Here is a 13,887-nt window from a genome sequence, read left to right as displayed (position 1 = left end):
AAGTTGGAACATCTGTTACTCGAACGTGCGGAACTCTCACACACTCCAGTTTTAGACTAGTTAAAGATTTTGCACTAGCAATGGCCACCCAAGGCAAGCAGTACAAGTGGTTGTAGCCAAAATAACTTTCCACGGCGCGCTCACTGACAATTCCATATTGTTTTGGGCCAACTCTCATTTTAGGACTGATATCCAACTCTTTGAGGCCTCTCTGACATGCATAATTCAACAACTTAGTTATGGTAGAAGAATCTCGACGCCCATACATCCTCATGTGAAGACTTAGTTTATCTAGGAGCTCTTTCTGGTCGTATTTCTCACGATAATCTAAATACCCCTTCAAAAAGTTGATGAACCTCTTGTGTTGATCTTGATGTTGGTAGTGACCGTAGCGATTAAGGTTGTGGCGATCAAAATCATCATCCTCGTTGAAATTTAGTTCAGGGAATGAAGAGACTACACCTTGCCATTGCTTGGAAAGAAAGCTCACCTGGATGGCAGCTTTTGTGGGAAGGAGTCGAAGGACTTTGTCAATAAAAAGGTCAGGTAAGTTGTGAAGGTCAGGCATATGGGGTGCTCCCGATGTGTTGACACTATGCCAAAAAGGCCTTCAGACGACAGAACTGTTCTGTCGTCTGAACGAACTAAAATATGTCGTCTAGTACGGTGTCGTCTCTTGGGGGCATCAGACGACAAAAGTGTTATGTCGTCTGAAAAATCAGACGACATAAAAAAATAAAAATCTTGTGTTGTCTGATGAGTTTTGCATTTTGGGAACATTGTAATCTGTATCTTTAAAAGCATTCACACAACAGTATTGTATTGTCTAATAAACAAAACAACCACAGTATTTTTTAAATACTATTGTGTGAAGCATATTTGCAAGACATATTTCTGTTGTCTGAATTGATTCCCAACATCAAATTTTTCCTGATTTCTGTGGTTGTTAAGTTGATCCAACAACATAAATGGCTTTGATTTTGTGGTTGCCTCGTATTTCAGATGAGACATATTTGTATTCTTGTTGTGTGACAAACATGTAATCTAAAAACTGCAAAATACCATATATTCATCAAATCTGGAATCCAAGTACAAAAATACCAATATTCAATCTGTCATTGCAGCCAAAGTACATGCATCCAGAACTATACTAATCCTAAGGCAAAAACCTACTATCTAGAGCAATTATACTAATCTAGGATATGGATGATGCATGTCCAAAAGCACATATCTATGCACTAATTATTAGGTGCTTTTCGTCACGGAATTCTGTGGGTTCTGTGGGTTATCAACAAGCAAAAATGCAACCATCCGGTTCTTAGCCAAGGCATTCCTAAGACAACGTTTCAACCTCTCCTGCACAGATGAAATTTTTAACAGTGAAATAAAGAAACATTGAAGTTGAATAATATAGGCAGCAACAATAGCTTGTTGGTCAGTCAAAAGAGAAAGAAAATGAAAGTTACCTTCTCGTGTAAATGACCATCTGCAATTATCAAAACAAGTTGTACGTAATCAATTCAGCAACACTCTAGGCAGCATCATCTAACCTGTTATAGGGTCCAAAGGTTTTGGCATGAATATTCGTGGAGGGCATTGGGAGGACCTAGCATCCCAAATTCGACAAGTCTCATCATCTGATAACCTACAAATGGGATTGAGGACAAAGTAACAGCAAAGGGATTTCAAGTACTGTTTCGCTAAATGCCAAGTGATAAAATAACAACCACAACCAACATGTTTCAAATAATTGTTTCTGAAAACTTGATAATAGTTGCAAACTGCTTAGTATTAGGGATTTACTTTACACGAAAATGTTTCCAAATCATGCTATTCAGTGGAATCATTTCACACATAGAGAACAACCAAGTAGAGGGAAGCAACATCAGAGAGCAATAAATCTTAGAATGGGGCTTATGATAAAAGTTGGTAAATTGCACTAAGCGTTGAACTAAATGCAATAGCAGTCATAGTTCCAGTATGGCCCTGCAGAACCGAAATGGGATATCCATCTGGCAAACGCCACTGCAAGTAAAGATAACTATCCAATTCAGATGAAGCAGATGTGACCAAAGTATTGTTTGAACTCACAGCCAAGTCAGTAATGTCACACTTTGATTCATATAACCAGAAAGGTAAGTAAATTAATAAAGGAAACAAATAATTCAATGCCAGAGAGAGAAAGAGAGAGAGGGAGGGAGGAAGGCGGGCATGGGGATGGGGATGGAGAGAGCATGTCACCCATATTACATAACTCACTTTGTGTCCATGACAAGTGCAGTTCCCAATGACCAAATCTTGACAAGACGATCATCCGATCGATCCAGTGATAACATATCTCCCAGACCGATCAAGATCACATATACAGTGCAATATGTATATGTTTTGCAAAACACATAAAGATACTAGAAGATCCAAGGGAAAATAAACCAAGTACCAAGAGGGAGCATGTTGTAAGGCAACCAGAAACAGTTAATTGGCGAAATACCTTTATCCCAGACAATGTTAACTACCATTTAAACTGATATTTATAACTTAACAATATCTCATCATGGGTGCCTAGAAAGTAAGCTGATTATCAAAGTGAACCACACCACAATAGACAGCATTATGGTGCCCCCTTAGCTTCTTTTTGTTGTTCATCTTTTGCACCATAGTTGATGGTTTAGCAATGGCATAGCATGCAGAGTGAATGGATGGTGCACGATGATGCTTAGAGCCTTAGATAATTGTTATTTTACTTTCATATATAGTATTGTCAAAATAACAATTATCTTGTGGTCATTTATAGTTGTGTATAAACTTATTTAAGACTGGATTCACTCGATTATTTCTATAAATAAATGGTCAGCAAAACCGAAAATTGCATCAGTCATGGCATCAACTATTTCTGAGTAATAGTTTTATCTCATATAGTTATATGTAAAGCAAATTATTATATACCAGACTAAAGAACAATCTCTAGCTACCACTATAGGTTTTCAAAAACTCCATACTTGGCTCTGATGAGTTTCCTATTAGCTTGCAAAATTGGTTCGTAAAACAAGTGAATCAACAAAGCCTATTGGTGCCAAATGCAATACCTTTTGACTTCCTTAGCTGAAGAACCCAAGAGTTTCCTATTGGTGCCAAATGCAATACCCTTTCAGCTTCTTTTTGCTCAATCCCATAGCCATCTATACTCCCAACTCCATTGATTCCCTTAGCATAATCCAAGCCCATATCAAAACTGCATAATCTAAACTCATCTGCAATTCAAATGCAACCAATAAAATAATAAGTATTAACATTATGAACAAACGATAGAATTCAGAATGCAACATAAATCTAGCCTAATAAATGGAATTAAATGGGGGAATCTCGAAATATTGTTACAATACCTCAAATATGTATTCACGAGTAATTTCAATTGGCATCACTAGAACAATTCAACCTACAACCAAGCAAAAAAGAAAAGAAAAAAAAAATCAAAACAGATGTTATAGCAGTGTAACATACAACTCAAAATATTGAAGCTTTATAAAGCTTGAGAGGTCGAGACAGAGGGCAATGCCTAAATAAAAAGCCCAATCTAGAAACCCAAATGCAATCATATGAACCCTAGGCAAACTGAATTGAAAACAAACCAAATTTATATCCAGAAATCAAAGGAAAACAAACCAGATCTATCAACTAATGAACCAGAATATAAAGTGGAATTCAGACCCAAACTAATTAAGCCATAGAGAGATACATATGCGTCCGAGCGGGTTACCTAGCCTAAAGCAGAGGCCGAGTCAACATGGGCGACGAACAGGGACAAAGGCAGAGCTAGAGAAGTGCATAGAATGAACAAGAAGTCGAAAGCAAATGAGAATGGATTCTTGGTGGTGAAGAGAAGCTTGTTGAGACATGGAGGGCAGTAGGCTCTGTGGAGAACAACAAATTTGACGGGTTGTAGTCAAGATTCGGTGAAACCATTTGGTTTTTCTTGGATTGAAGAAGAAACCGAAGATTCAGTGAAAGCTTCCATCTTTAGGAGTCGAAGCTCACCGTCTGCAGGAGGAACCGCATACGCCCAGAGAAGGAGAACTGGAGTGGAACCGCATACGCCCGGAGAAGGAGATATGGGTTCGTATCTCCCCTGTTGGGACATAATGATTTAGGGTTTATCTATTTCACAGTCTGCAGGAGGAACCAATATCAATCTGCAAGAAGAAAAATCATGAGCAAAATGTGAGAAATCAGACAAACCCCAAAGGTAGAAGAACACTAAACGCCCAAATTGAAACCATTGTCTTTGGAAGAGAAGCCTTCCGGTTCCGGGGACTGGATCTGAACATGATTTTCGAAGAGAATTTAATTGAGAGAGATTCTAGGGATTTTCGGTTTCGGGGAAGCAAACGAGAGGTGGAGAGAGAAAATGGGGATTTTGTGTGGCTGAAAGAGTGAGCCGAGATGGGAAGGAGTAAATGTAATGCCAAAAAAGACTTGGGAAAAAAAAAGTGAAACTCACCTTCTTCACACAACACAATTGTGTTGTCTGAGTATCACCCTCATTGACTAGTCAGCTAGGGTCTCGGCATTTTGAGAGGGAAAGGACTAGAACTTTTTGGAGGGAATTCCAAATATTCTCTTAGGGTTAGATTTGAAATATCCCTATATTTTACAACAACATATAAGTGTTGTCTGTATCTATTCATATTTTCAAAATGAAACGATCTTTGAGATAGGAAATCATCATCTTTTACAACTACACAAATGTGTCGTCTGAATGCTCACCATTTTTTCCAATTGAACGAGTATGGTTTTAGTCTATATTCAGACAACACAAAAAAAAATTATGTCGTCTGAAAAACTCAGACGACATAAAACAAAACTTATGTCGTCTGAAGTGTGTCGTCTGAAGCACATTTTGGCATAGTGTGATGACCATTAGTGTTTTGGTTATGGTCCACAGATCTGTCTGTATTTGGGGTTTGCTACGTGTTTTTTTTTTTTTTCCCTTCCAATCGATGTTCAGGCCTTTAAATAAGGAATCTAGCCTTCCTTGGCTTTTCACTGTTTGGTGGTTATAACAGTCTTTCCTTGTTTGGCTAGGAAAGGAAATGAAATCCTATTTGTAAAAGGCTTTCTAACTTGTATTGGACTACGGTGAAAGGTTTTCTTATGACCGGACTACAAATTAGAAAGGCCTCGTTCAGCAATATTCTTTTCAACTCGAAGTTTCTTACATCTAATTGCTCCAGGTGAACTTATCTTTTTCAGCTGCTTTGCTTAACCAATATTTTTTTTTTGCCCTTTTTTTGTCCTTTTACATATTTGTAGGAGTTATCTCACAATTTCCCTAACGGTTTAGGAAGTTAAGTTGTAGGCTGCTGTAAAATGATAAATGTGGTTGCTTTCTTCTGGAAGACTGAATTACAGCACGGAAACACCAAGCCAACTACTTGATACACACTAAGAAGAAATTTGCATTCAAGACATGCATCAGAAACAGAAGCCACAACTAACACTTTATTTATTGCCCTGAAGAGTTACAATCAACAAAGTAATGCCTTGACATCTTTACAAATCACTTGTTGCCTAGAATATTACAACAAAGCATTTTAGGGCACCCCCAGAAACCAATACAAGAGCACTTCATCTGAAATGGGCATTAACAAAGAAAGAAGGATTCTTCTGAAAACAACTAGACCAATCCAGACTCGAAACATTTCTAACAAAGGAACGAAACAAAAGGGCAGTACACTAAAGCTGATAACCAATCAAGTTTTATATAAGCTTCATCTAAAAAGAATTCCTTTACAGAGTTATAGCTTCATCTAAATTCCAAAAGGGTATGAACTGAAAACCAGATAAAGCAAAGAAACCGAACGAATGACGAGTCCTCTTAGTCAAGTCAGTAGTGAAATCTACCCACACACAGTCCACTACTACATGAGCTTGTAGTAGCAGTTACCTCCAGCAAGAAGAAACTGATAGGGAACCCCACAGTGGCAGCTGAAATGGATCACAATGCACTCCCCAACCTTCTCCACACTCACCGATTCCTCAAACCTCTTTTGATCACAATCCTCCTGCAACCACCAAAAGCCATATATATCTTGTCAAGCACCAAACTCAATCAACACGTACATAACCAACCAGAGACTCACAAATCACATTTCTCGGAATCGAATTTCGATAATAAGTACCTTAGTGACTGCAGTGTTTTCAAGACCTTGGACATGGTCATCAGTGGGTTCAGTATTGATAATCTGTTCCTCTTCTTCTTGTTCTTGTTGAATTTCTGGTACTTTTTCCTCATCATCATCTTCATCTTCAAGCATGACTTGTTCAAACCAGAGCGTCATCTCTCTGAACCGATCTTTGATCCTCTTAAGCCTCCTCTGAAATTCCCCAACACATCAATTCAATTCAATATCGAATTTCCAAGAAACCACCGTAATCAAATCATCAAGAAATCAAATTGGGAAAAAATTCAAGATTCAATTTTTGAACTAGTGTTACCTTAGTGTTGGGGGTATCGTCGTCGCCGTCGCCGGAGCTGGAGGAAGTGCGGGAGGCGGATTTGGGGGCGGGGGAAGAGGTGGGGTCGGAGACTGTGCGGTGGAGCGTGGGGCGGGGTGGCGGACGCGTGGAGATCACGGACGGCGGGGAAGTGATGGCAGTGACGTCGTTCTCGGGAGAGAGGATGGAATCGGGGACGGGAGGAGCGGAGAGAGAATCAAGGCGAGGAGGGGTGAAGGGGTCGGAGATGCAGCGGCGGAGGAGCGGGTTGCGGGGTCGGGTTCGGGCAAGACCCGAGTGGGATTTGGGGAGAGGAGGGAGAGGGGTAATTTTGGAAAAGCCGGGGAAGAGGGGAGGAGGAGGAGAGAGCTTCTCTTTCTTGGGGTTGGGTTGGTGGGAGGAAGCAGGCGGAGAGGGGCGTTTCAAGGCGGCGGAGGAATGGGGTTTGGAGGAGGAATCGAGGCGGAGCATGGAGAAGTGGTTGTTGACGGCGAAGTCGAGGTGGGTGTTTGAGTCTGCCATTCTTGATTCTTGGTTCTTCTTCTTGTTTTCTTGGAAGCAAAAATTGAATCAGAAATTATGGGTGAGGTTTGTTCTGCTCTAGTCTCTACTGTGGCCTCAATATAAAGGGCTGTTTGAGGTTTGAACCCAACCGTTTACTAACGGAATTTGGCGCCAAAATTTACTTATAAGGATTGGGTGATAAAATTGTTAATCTGCTAGCTAGTATCAACAAAGCCCGTCTAGCTCAGTTGGTAGAGCGCAAGGCTCTTAACCTTGTGGTCGTGGGTTCGAGCCCCACGGTGGGCGTCTTTTTTTTTCTCTCATGAGAAATTAATGGAAGTAAAAAGAGGGAAGAAACTTTTTTATTGTTAAGTGTGAGTGAGGCAGGCTTAGTTACATCCAAGAGGCTAGGACAATGAAGCACATAACCATTAGAGCAAGTTCACCCGTTGGGTCACCGGGTCACCTACTATTTACTGCTTTTTAGTGTATATTTTCATTCTCTGGGTCACGAAATACACTGTGCTCGTGACCCAGGGCACGAAATACACTGTGCTCGTGACCCAAGGCACGAAATTAACACTAAAAAGTAGTGAATAGTGGGTGACCTGGTGACCCAACGGGTGAACTTGCCCTTAGGGTTTATAGAAAGAAGAAACTAAAAAAGTACAGAACTATTAACGTACATTAGCTATCCAAACATTAGGTTGTGCTAAACTGATAGCCAGAGGACATAGAGAGAAATAGAAACATTTAAAATGATACGGAAGTGAAATTAAAAGCCAGCAAGTACATCAGAAAATGATACAGAAGCAGATGTTGAAATGCCAGCAAATACAACAAGTTCACATCCTGAAAAACTCAAGACTCTTGTTGCTGAGGCGTAATCTTTTCCTCACTTTCTCCCTTAATCCCTCGAAGGACTTCAGAGTAGAAATTCCAATCAGGATGATCTGATGATATTGCAGCCACTCCAATAGGGTTCTCCTTTACATAAACCTGAGCATTAGTCGCAGCCGCAAGGCCATCCAAATACACCCCTAGCTGTCCATTTGGATCCAATAAATTATCACTAGCATTGTCAGGATTGTAGGATTCCAGAAAAATGCCTGTGTGTGCAGGATTGAGTAGGGCCTTGTATGGTTGATCATCAATCAACAAAGTATCACATTCAGAATACTTTCCGCCGAAATGATACCACACTTTCTTCAGTTCTTTGAAAAATAGAGGCTTCATTCTTTTCTCCAAGGACTTGAACCCAGAATCTGTACATTGAGATTGACCCCACACAAATAATAGTCTATTTCTCTGATTTGCCATCATACAATCTAAGACGGCATCAACATTTTTCTCTAGGGCAGAAGACCATATTCCGATCTCGAATCTTTCAAGGCAGAATTGCACAAACTCCTCAGCAAAAGGTCTTTTGAAAACTAGATGGTTTCCAAATCTCCCATCCGGTGTACGATCACTTGGAAATTCAGGCTTGTTGGAACGATAAACCCTGTAGACTAGTAACCCATTCAGATCAAAAACAAGAAGCTTCTTTCTTCTGGGTTCTAAAGTCAGCCGATCTAGTGAAAGGCTACATTCACTTCTCGTGTCTTCGTAATATTTGTCATCATCACCATCATCATCACCACCACACAAGATAAGCTTCTTCGCAGGAATTTCTCCAGCCATATTTGATACAGAACAGTGAGCTACCTAATCCATATTGGACTAAATATATAGCCTGTGTTGAAGGATATTCTATATATTATGTGTGCCTTACCAAACCAAACCAGGATAACTTTTCATTGTTGTAATAGGAGAAGATTGTTCTACATTCCTAGTCATTTCCTAGCTAGTCCTAATTAGAATAGGATTCCTTGAACTCAATGGTTATATACTTGTATCCTCTATGCTCCTATTATCAATGAAAGACACAACAATTCTCTAAATTTCCTCTACAACCTTGTTTCTTAAACAGCCTGGGCATTCTTTAAATTACTAGCGACATCATATATAGACTTACAAATTCAACTTGTTACGAGTTCATGTACTTAATATTATTAGTACACATAATAATAGTTAAGTGAAGTGCATGCATCTTTTTTATGCTAGTGTGCAAACCGAATCACTTCAAAATATGCAATTTGAATATGTGCGAAAGGTGCAATCAAATGCAAGGATTTTGTCAACAAGAAGTCCAGTTAAGTGAGGTAATCCCACCATAATTAACATTGTGCTTCTGATCAACGATCTTCTTATATTAAGTTTTGGTTGTTGCGTAGTACTTCTTTTTCCCTCTTATCGATGTAGATGTCATTAAATAAGAAGTACATATGCATAAGTATTTTCTTTTCTCGCTATAGTTATAAATTATAATAGATTCTAAATAGGTAGTATGCATAGTATTTCCTTGTTCTACTAGGAAGGAATCCAAATCCTAGTTATAATGTGTTTATCTTTATAGCTTCCACAATCTTCAAACCAGATCAAAGTTCATACATATAAAGAGGTGATAATAATGAAAACAACAGCAGTAAAAAACAAAGCCCGTCTAGCTCAGTTGGTAGAGCGCAAGGCTCTTAACCTTGTGGTCGTGGGTTCGAGCCCCACGGTGGGCGAAATATTTTTTGATGAGGACCACAGCTTAAGCAGATAGTACCATCCTCCTCTCTGTTTATACTTTATCACGAGTAAATGGTACTGCATAAAGATTCAAAAAACAAAACACAGGGTTTTATTTTTTGAGAATTTGATTATTCCACATGCTTCTTGGCTTAAAAAATAAGAACACGAGTAACCAACCACAAGGGAATGTTTCACCGAAATAAAATCAAGTTTGATAACCTACAGTATAGGTTCACCAAAAATTTCTAGCAACACATCAAGAAAAACAATCCACAGAGCCAATAATACATAGTACAGTTAACCAAAGCAGCATTCACATTCATCTAGGGTTGCCTGCCTTCTGCTTCGCCTTCTCAATCAGAGGCTTCAGCTGCTTCTTCTCGGCCAGAATCTTGAGGAAGTTGAACAAAAAGGGTATGTAGTTGTGTTTCCTGCGGATGTTTTCTGTTCTCCACTTCTTAAACTTTTCTTCCTCCACCAAGATCTTCTCGGTAGCACCCTCAATCCCAGCATTCACTTCTGAAAGGGCTTTGTTCAGCGCTTGAAATTTGCTGCCATCATCCGGTCTCTCCGACTGTAAGATAGACAGCTGCTGCAAAATGCGCTCCCTCTTCTTTTGGAGCTCCTTAAGTTCAACAGTATACATCTCTTTCCTGTTCTTAATAATGGCCAGGAGATTGAATCTTATCTCACTTTTGGAGTACCTTTCAATGCGTTCCTGGATTACAGGCTGCACCATCTGCAGCCATTCCATGTCACCTTGCCCACCAGGGCACTGTCCAAGGCTAATGGGTCCCTCCTTCAGTCCGTCAAGCTCATACAGGACCCCATCAACAGGCAAGTAGCTTATAAAATGATAGACGTCATCATCTTTTCCAGCAGCCTTTTGCTCCTCAGGAACAAAAGGCTCAGGCCTTGCAAAACTATTGTGGGCTGCACGAATGGCTTCACTATTGTTTATGGCCAATCCTTTCAGTTCAGGTGGAAAGTTCTTTGTAAATTCTTTCAGTTTCGACAGTTCAGGACCAATGTCAACATCCGGACAGTTGAGGAGGATAGACAAGATTGCTTGGGTTGCACAGGCATTGTTAATAACCTGTGAGGATATACAAAGCATAAGATAAAAGCATACAAGTACTGAAATACATCATGTCTGGGGAAGAAAAAAGTATCAGGAAAACAAACCTGGCTCGCAAAAAACAAGTTAGGATTTGGATCTTTAATCACAAGGCGGTCATCCTTCTCCCCAGGACGCCATTTGAACAGGAAAATCAAACCATACACTGGTCTGTAAATTGCAAGGTAAAAAACTAAATCAATGGCAGTAAGATATAACAGATTATATAAATGTATCTAACAGACTGGCAAAAGCTTAAACAGCTACTGACATACCTCAGACTGTTCAGAGAATCAATGTCCAATGAATACAACTCCTCAACCTGCAAGGTCGTACCAAGGCATATTGGCATAAATGAAAGTGAACTAGTCACAACATAATACTTTGACTGGGACTACCATGGAAATCAAGTAAACAATTTGCTGGATATAATGAAAGAAAGGGTTAGTGTTGGTTACAGTTTACATTTAAAAAAGGATAGAGCAGTGGAAACTCCAATCTCCCAACAAGAGCAAAGACAATTCCTAGAAATGATTACAAGCTAAGATCTAGCAGTACCATTGGACAATCAGCAAATTATGATCACACCAGCATGAAAAGGACCATAAAGAGAGGCATCAAAGAAACCCATACCTGCACACCTTTTACTTGCATCTGCTGAATAAGCTCGGTAAAGACCCCTGAAACACAGGGCACAACGATATCATAACAGTTTCTATTTTCCACAAAACCAATGTACAAAGAAGAGTTCCAAACATCTTTCCCTTTCTTGTAAACAATTTAAGTACGCTCTCCAATCTTAAACCACTACTCAAATCTATCCACTCTCACTCTACATCCAAAGCTAATGCTTCTCCTCAAAATTTCACCTTCCAATATTGAGTTAATAGCTATTACCTAGACTTCAAAACTCCGTAGTTCAAGAAACTACTTACTCCTTTTCGGTTCTCATTGCAATCCAAAATTCAGCATAAATTGTAAGTAAAATCTCACTCAATCACTCTGTCCCGAATCGAATTTTACAAAACTACAAGTTAAGCAACCATATCAAACTCTTAACTCAATCTTTCACGCTCAAAATTTCATCATACAAATCAACACCAAGCCCAATATCAAAATATTCAAGGCACTTGATAACTGAGCAAAACGCAAAATTTGATGAATTATTGTGGAATTTTACCTGGGTCGGACTCAATCGTGCACCAAGACATGATCAAAAAACACTCAGCCTGAAACGAAATCAAACAATTCCACAGCTTTAGATGTATGAACTGAAATCAATGGCAATAGATTAAAGCAGTAGAAGCCCAAACCAACTCTCTATTAGGTCAAGAACGGCGCCGTTTGCATGGCTCCGGCGGGAAAAGGAGAAGAAGAGAAAACTCACCTGAATACCAAAACGACGTCGCTCCACCGCTCCGCGTCTCTCTCTTTCTTCAGTCTCTTCTTTCTCAGATTTTGAACCAGTACTAATCTCTTTTCTCGGGTTTTCCTTCTTCTTCTTAGCCTCCTTCACTTTTTTGGGCCGCTGCCGACTCTATTAGCTTCTATTGGGCTAGGCCGATTGTCTTTTCCCTAAAGAAGATAACTAAAGCCATGTCTCAAATAGCCCACTTCATAGTTGGGCTCAGGTCCATACTAGAGGTCTTCTAATGGGTGATACTAACATATATAGTAGTTTCTGATTCGCGATATGTTCCTAAAAAAATCCGAGTGGTTTGTCCTGTAGTTGTTCGAGAGATTTCATTAATTTGATTACTGTTTTTTTGTATTGTTGCAAACTCGCAATACATGTTCCGTCCAAATATGCTGTTAGGATTTACATCATCATCATCGATACCTGTCAAAAATTTGCTTTACACCTGGATGATGTGCCTGCCAACCTAGAACTCCACCGAGTTGAAAAGTTTATTACCTGTACGTTACTAGTCTGCTTGTTCAAGAATGGCACATGAGGTAACTATATATATCTGGTGAAAGAAAATTGACTTGAATTTAGTGGAAGAAAAGAAGAAAATAATATGCAGTATCAGGCTTTGACGGTATGTATGATCTGAAAAGATAAAGCTCCAATATAAAAGCCAGGGCTCTCGTGCTTCTTCTAAATTGATGCTTTTTCTCCTATATGTCAGCGGCGTGTGGCTTTATAGGTAAAGATATGGACCATATTACCAAGTTCATAAGATAACAAAAGATTCCTTTTTCATTAATCTTTATTTTTTGGTGTGTACACAATTAAGGTCTTAAATAATCGACAATGCGTTCAGTAATCTCTCTACATTTTCTGTTTTTAGAAGTATCGAACTATTTTTTTCAATATTTTGTTTTAGTATAGAAGAATAAATCATTAAGTTTCAATCAATATCTAATACTTCCTCAATAATTTCATTGGAATTTCGCGGTCTGATATTTTGATCATCATGAACTACTACTACTAATGTGCATGTAGTTGGTGCATTGGTGGTACGGGCCGGAGAAAAACAAAGTAGCACAAGCCAGCAATCAAACAGTAGCAATGTGAAAAGAGCAAAAGTTATGGGAACCCAAATGAATAATCATGACTAGTACTATGCTTTGTGCCGCATGCTGTATTGGTTTAACGTAATTTCTATTCAATCAAAATTTGCAAATGTATATGGGGATGCTTGCCGTGATGTATAGAAAGCTGAGCAGGGACTCGCAGTTTTTGAGAAGAGGAGGAAAGAAAGTGGTGGTCTCAGATCACTTTGGTTTCAATTATTTTCTTTTGGCTAGTGGGTTGGTTTTACTTTGTTTTTCCAGATGCCAAACCCTTTTTCGTGTTCGCGCACTTTGGGTTGGTGTTCGTCCTATTCCGACCCTATCCTAACCCTCATGATTTGTCAAACTTATCGATCATGAGAAAATGGTACCCGCAGGCCGAAAATTAAGCAAGAAATCATAACTCAAAGCAATGGAACTTAATTAATTAATTGAATTAACTTCTGGAGCCTAGTTCATAATTACATATATAGCTACCCAAAAGAGAAGAAGACGACCCACATTGCACCAGTCACATGGAGATTTCTCCAAAAGAGATGCATATCTACGAAATGGGACTCGAGGTTTCATATCATATATCATTAGATTCGATCTATAATCAAAGAACTTAACCCACATGGTGAGCAATTGTGTAA

At 39.3% G+C, this 13,887-nt stretch overlaps 3 protein-coding genes, 1 long non-coding RNA gene and 2 other non-coding genes across 7 annotated transcripts; 2 read left to right on the top strand and 4 right to left on the bottom strand.

The window, feature by feature from the left end:
- Positions 1–1,043: 1,043 nt before the first annotated feature.
- Positions 1,044–4,390, bottom strand: LOC133712768 (uncharacterized). 2 transcript variants are annotated; one of them, XR_009847597.1, is made up of 6 exons: positions 4,033–4,390; positions 3,755–3,908; positions 3,381–3,433; positions 3,084–3,248; positions 1,467–1,645; positions 1,044–1,356 (listed from the first exon to the last, which is right to left on the bottom strand). It is a non-coding gene; the product is annotated as an uncharacterized LOC133712768 (long non-coding RNA). The 2 variants fall into 2 exon arrangements; XR_009847598.1 differs by having other exon boundaries at positions 1,551–1,645.
- Positions 4,391–5,566: 1,176 nt separating this feature from the next.
- On the bottom strand, positions 5,567–7,060 carry LOC133709193 (proline-rich receptor-like protein kinase PERK9). Its single transcript, XM_062134856.1, has 3 exons — positions 6,493–7,060; positions 6,177–6,371; positions 5,567–6,059 (listed from the first exon to the last, which is right to left on the bottom strand). Exons 1-3 carry the CDS (start codon positions 7,012–7,014, stop codon positions 5,916–5,918), a joined length of 861 nt encoding a protein of 286 aa, XP_061990840.1. The 5' UTR covers positions 7,015–7,060; the 3' UTR covers positions 5,567–5,915.
- A 169-nt stretch (positions 7,061–7,229) lies between these two features.
- On the top strand, positions 7,230–7,302 carry TRNAK-CUU (transfer RNA lysine (anticodon CUU)). The gene has a single exon. It is a non-coding gene; the product is annotated as a tRNA-Lys (tRNA).
- Positions 7,303–7,857: 555 nt separating this feature from the next.
- Positions 7,858–8,746, bottom strand: LOC133709191 (uncharacterized). The gene has a single exon (XM_062134853.1). It carries the CDS (start codon positions 8,677–8,679, stop codon positions 7,858–7,860), a length of 822 nt encoding a protein of 273 aa, XP_061990837.1. The 5' UTR covers positions 8,680–8,746.
- Positions 8,747–9,535: 789 nt separating this feature from the next.
- Positions 9,536–9,608, top strand: TRNAK-CUU (transfer RNA lysine (anticodon CUU)). The gene has a single exon. It is a non-coding gene; the product is annotated as a tRNA-Lys (tRNA).
- Positions 9,609–9,784: 176 nt separating this feature from the next.
- Positions 9,785–12,340, bottom strand: LOC133712057 (ubiquitin carboxyl-terminal hydrolase 2). Its single transcript, XM_062138133.1, has 6 exons — positions 12,120–12,340; positions 11,913–11,961; positions 11,366–11,412; positions 11,008–11,054; positions 10,801–10,903; positions 9,785–10,711 (listed from the first exon to the last, which is right to left on the bottom strand). The coding sequence occupies exons 2-6, from the start codon at positions 11,941–11,943 to the stop codon at positions 9,935–9,937; spliced, it is 1,005 nt and encodes a 334-aa protein (XP_061994117.1). The 5' UTR covers positions 11,944–11,961; positions 12,120–12,340; the 3' UTR covers positions 9,785–9,934.
- Between the last annotated feature and the right edge of the window lie 1,547 nt (positions 12,341–13,887).

The sequence above is a fragment of the Rosa rugosa genome, chromosome 5 (assembly GCF_958449725.1).
Source record: "Rosa rugosa chromosome 5, drRosRugo1.1, whole genome shotgun sequence".
Classification (NCBI taxonomy): domain Eukaryota; kingdom Viridiplantae; phylum Streptophyta; class Magnoliopsida; order Rosales; family Rosaceae; genus Rosa; species Rosa rugosa.
This window is presented reverse-complemented; position numbering and strand designations above follow the sequence as displayed.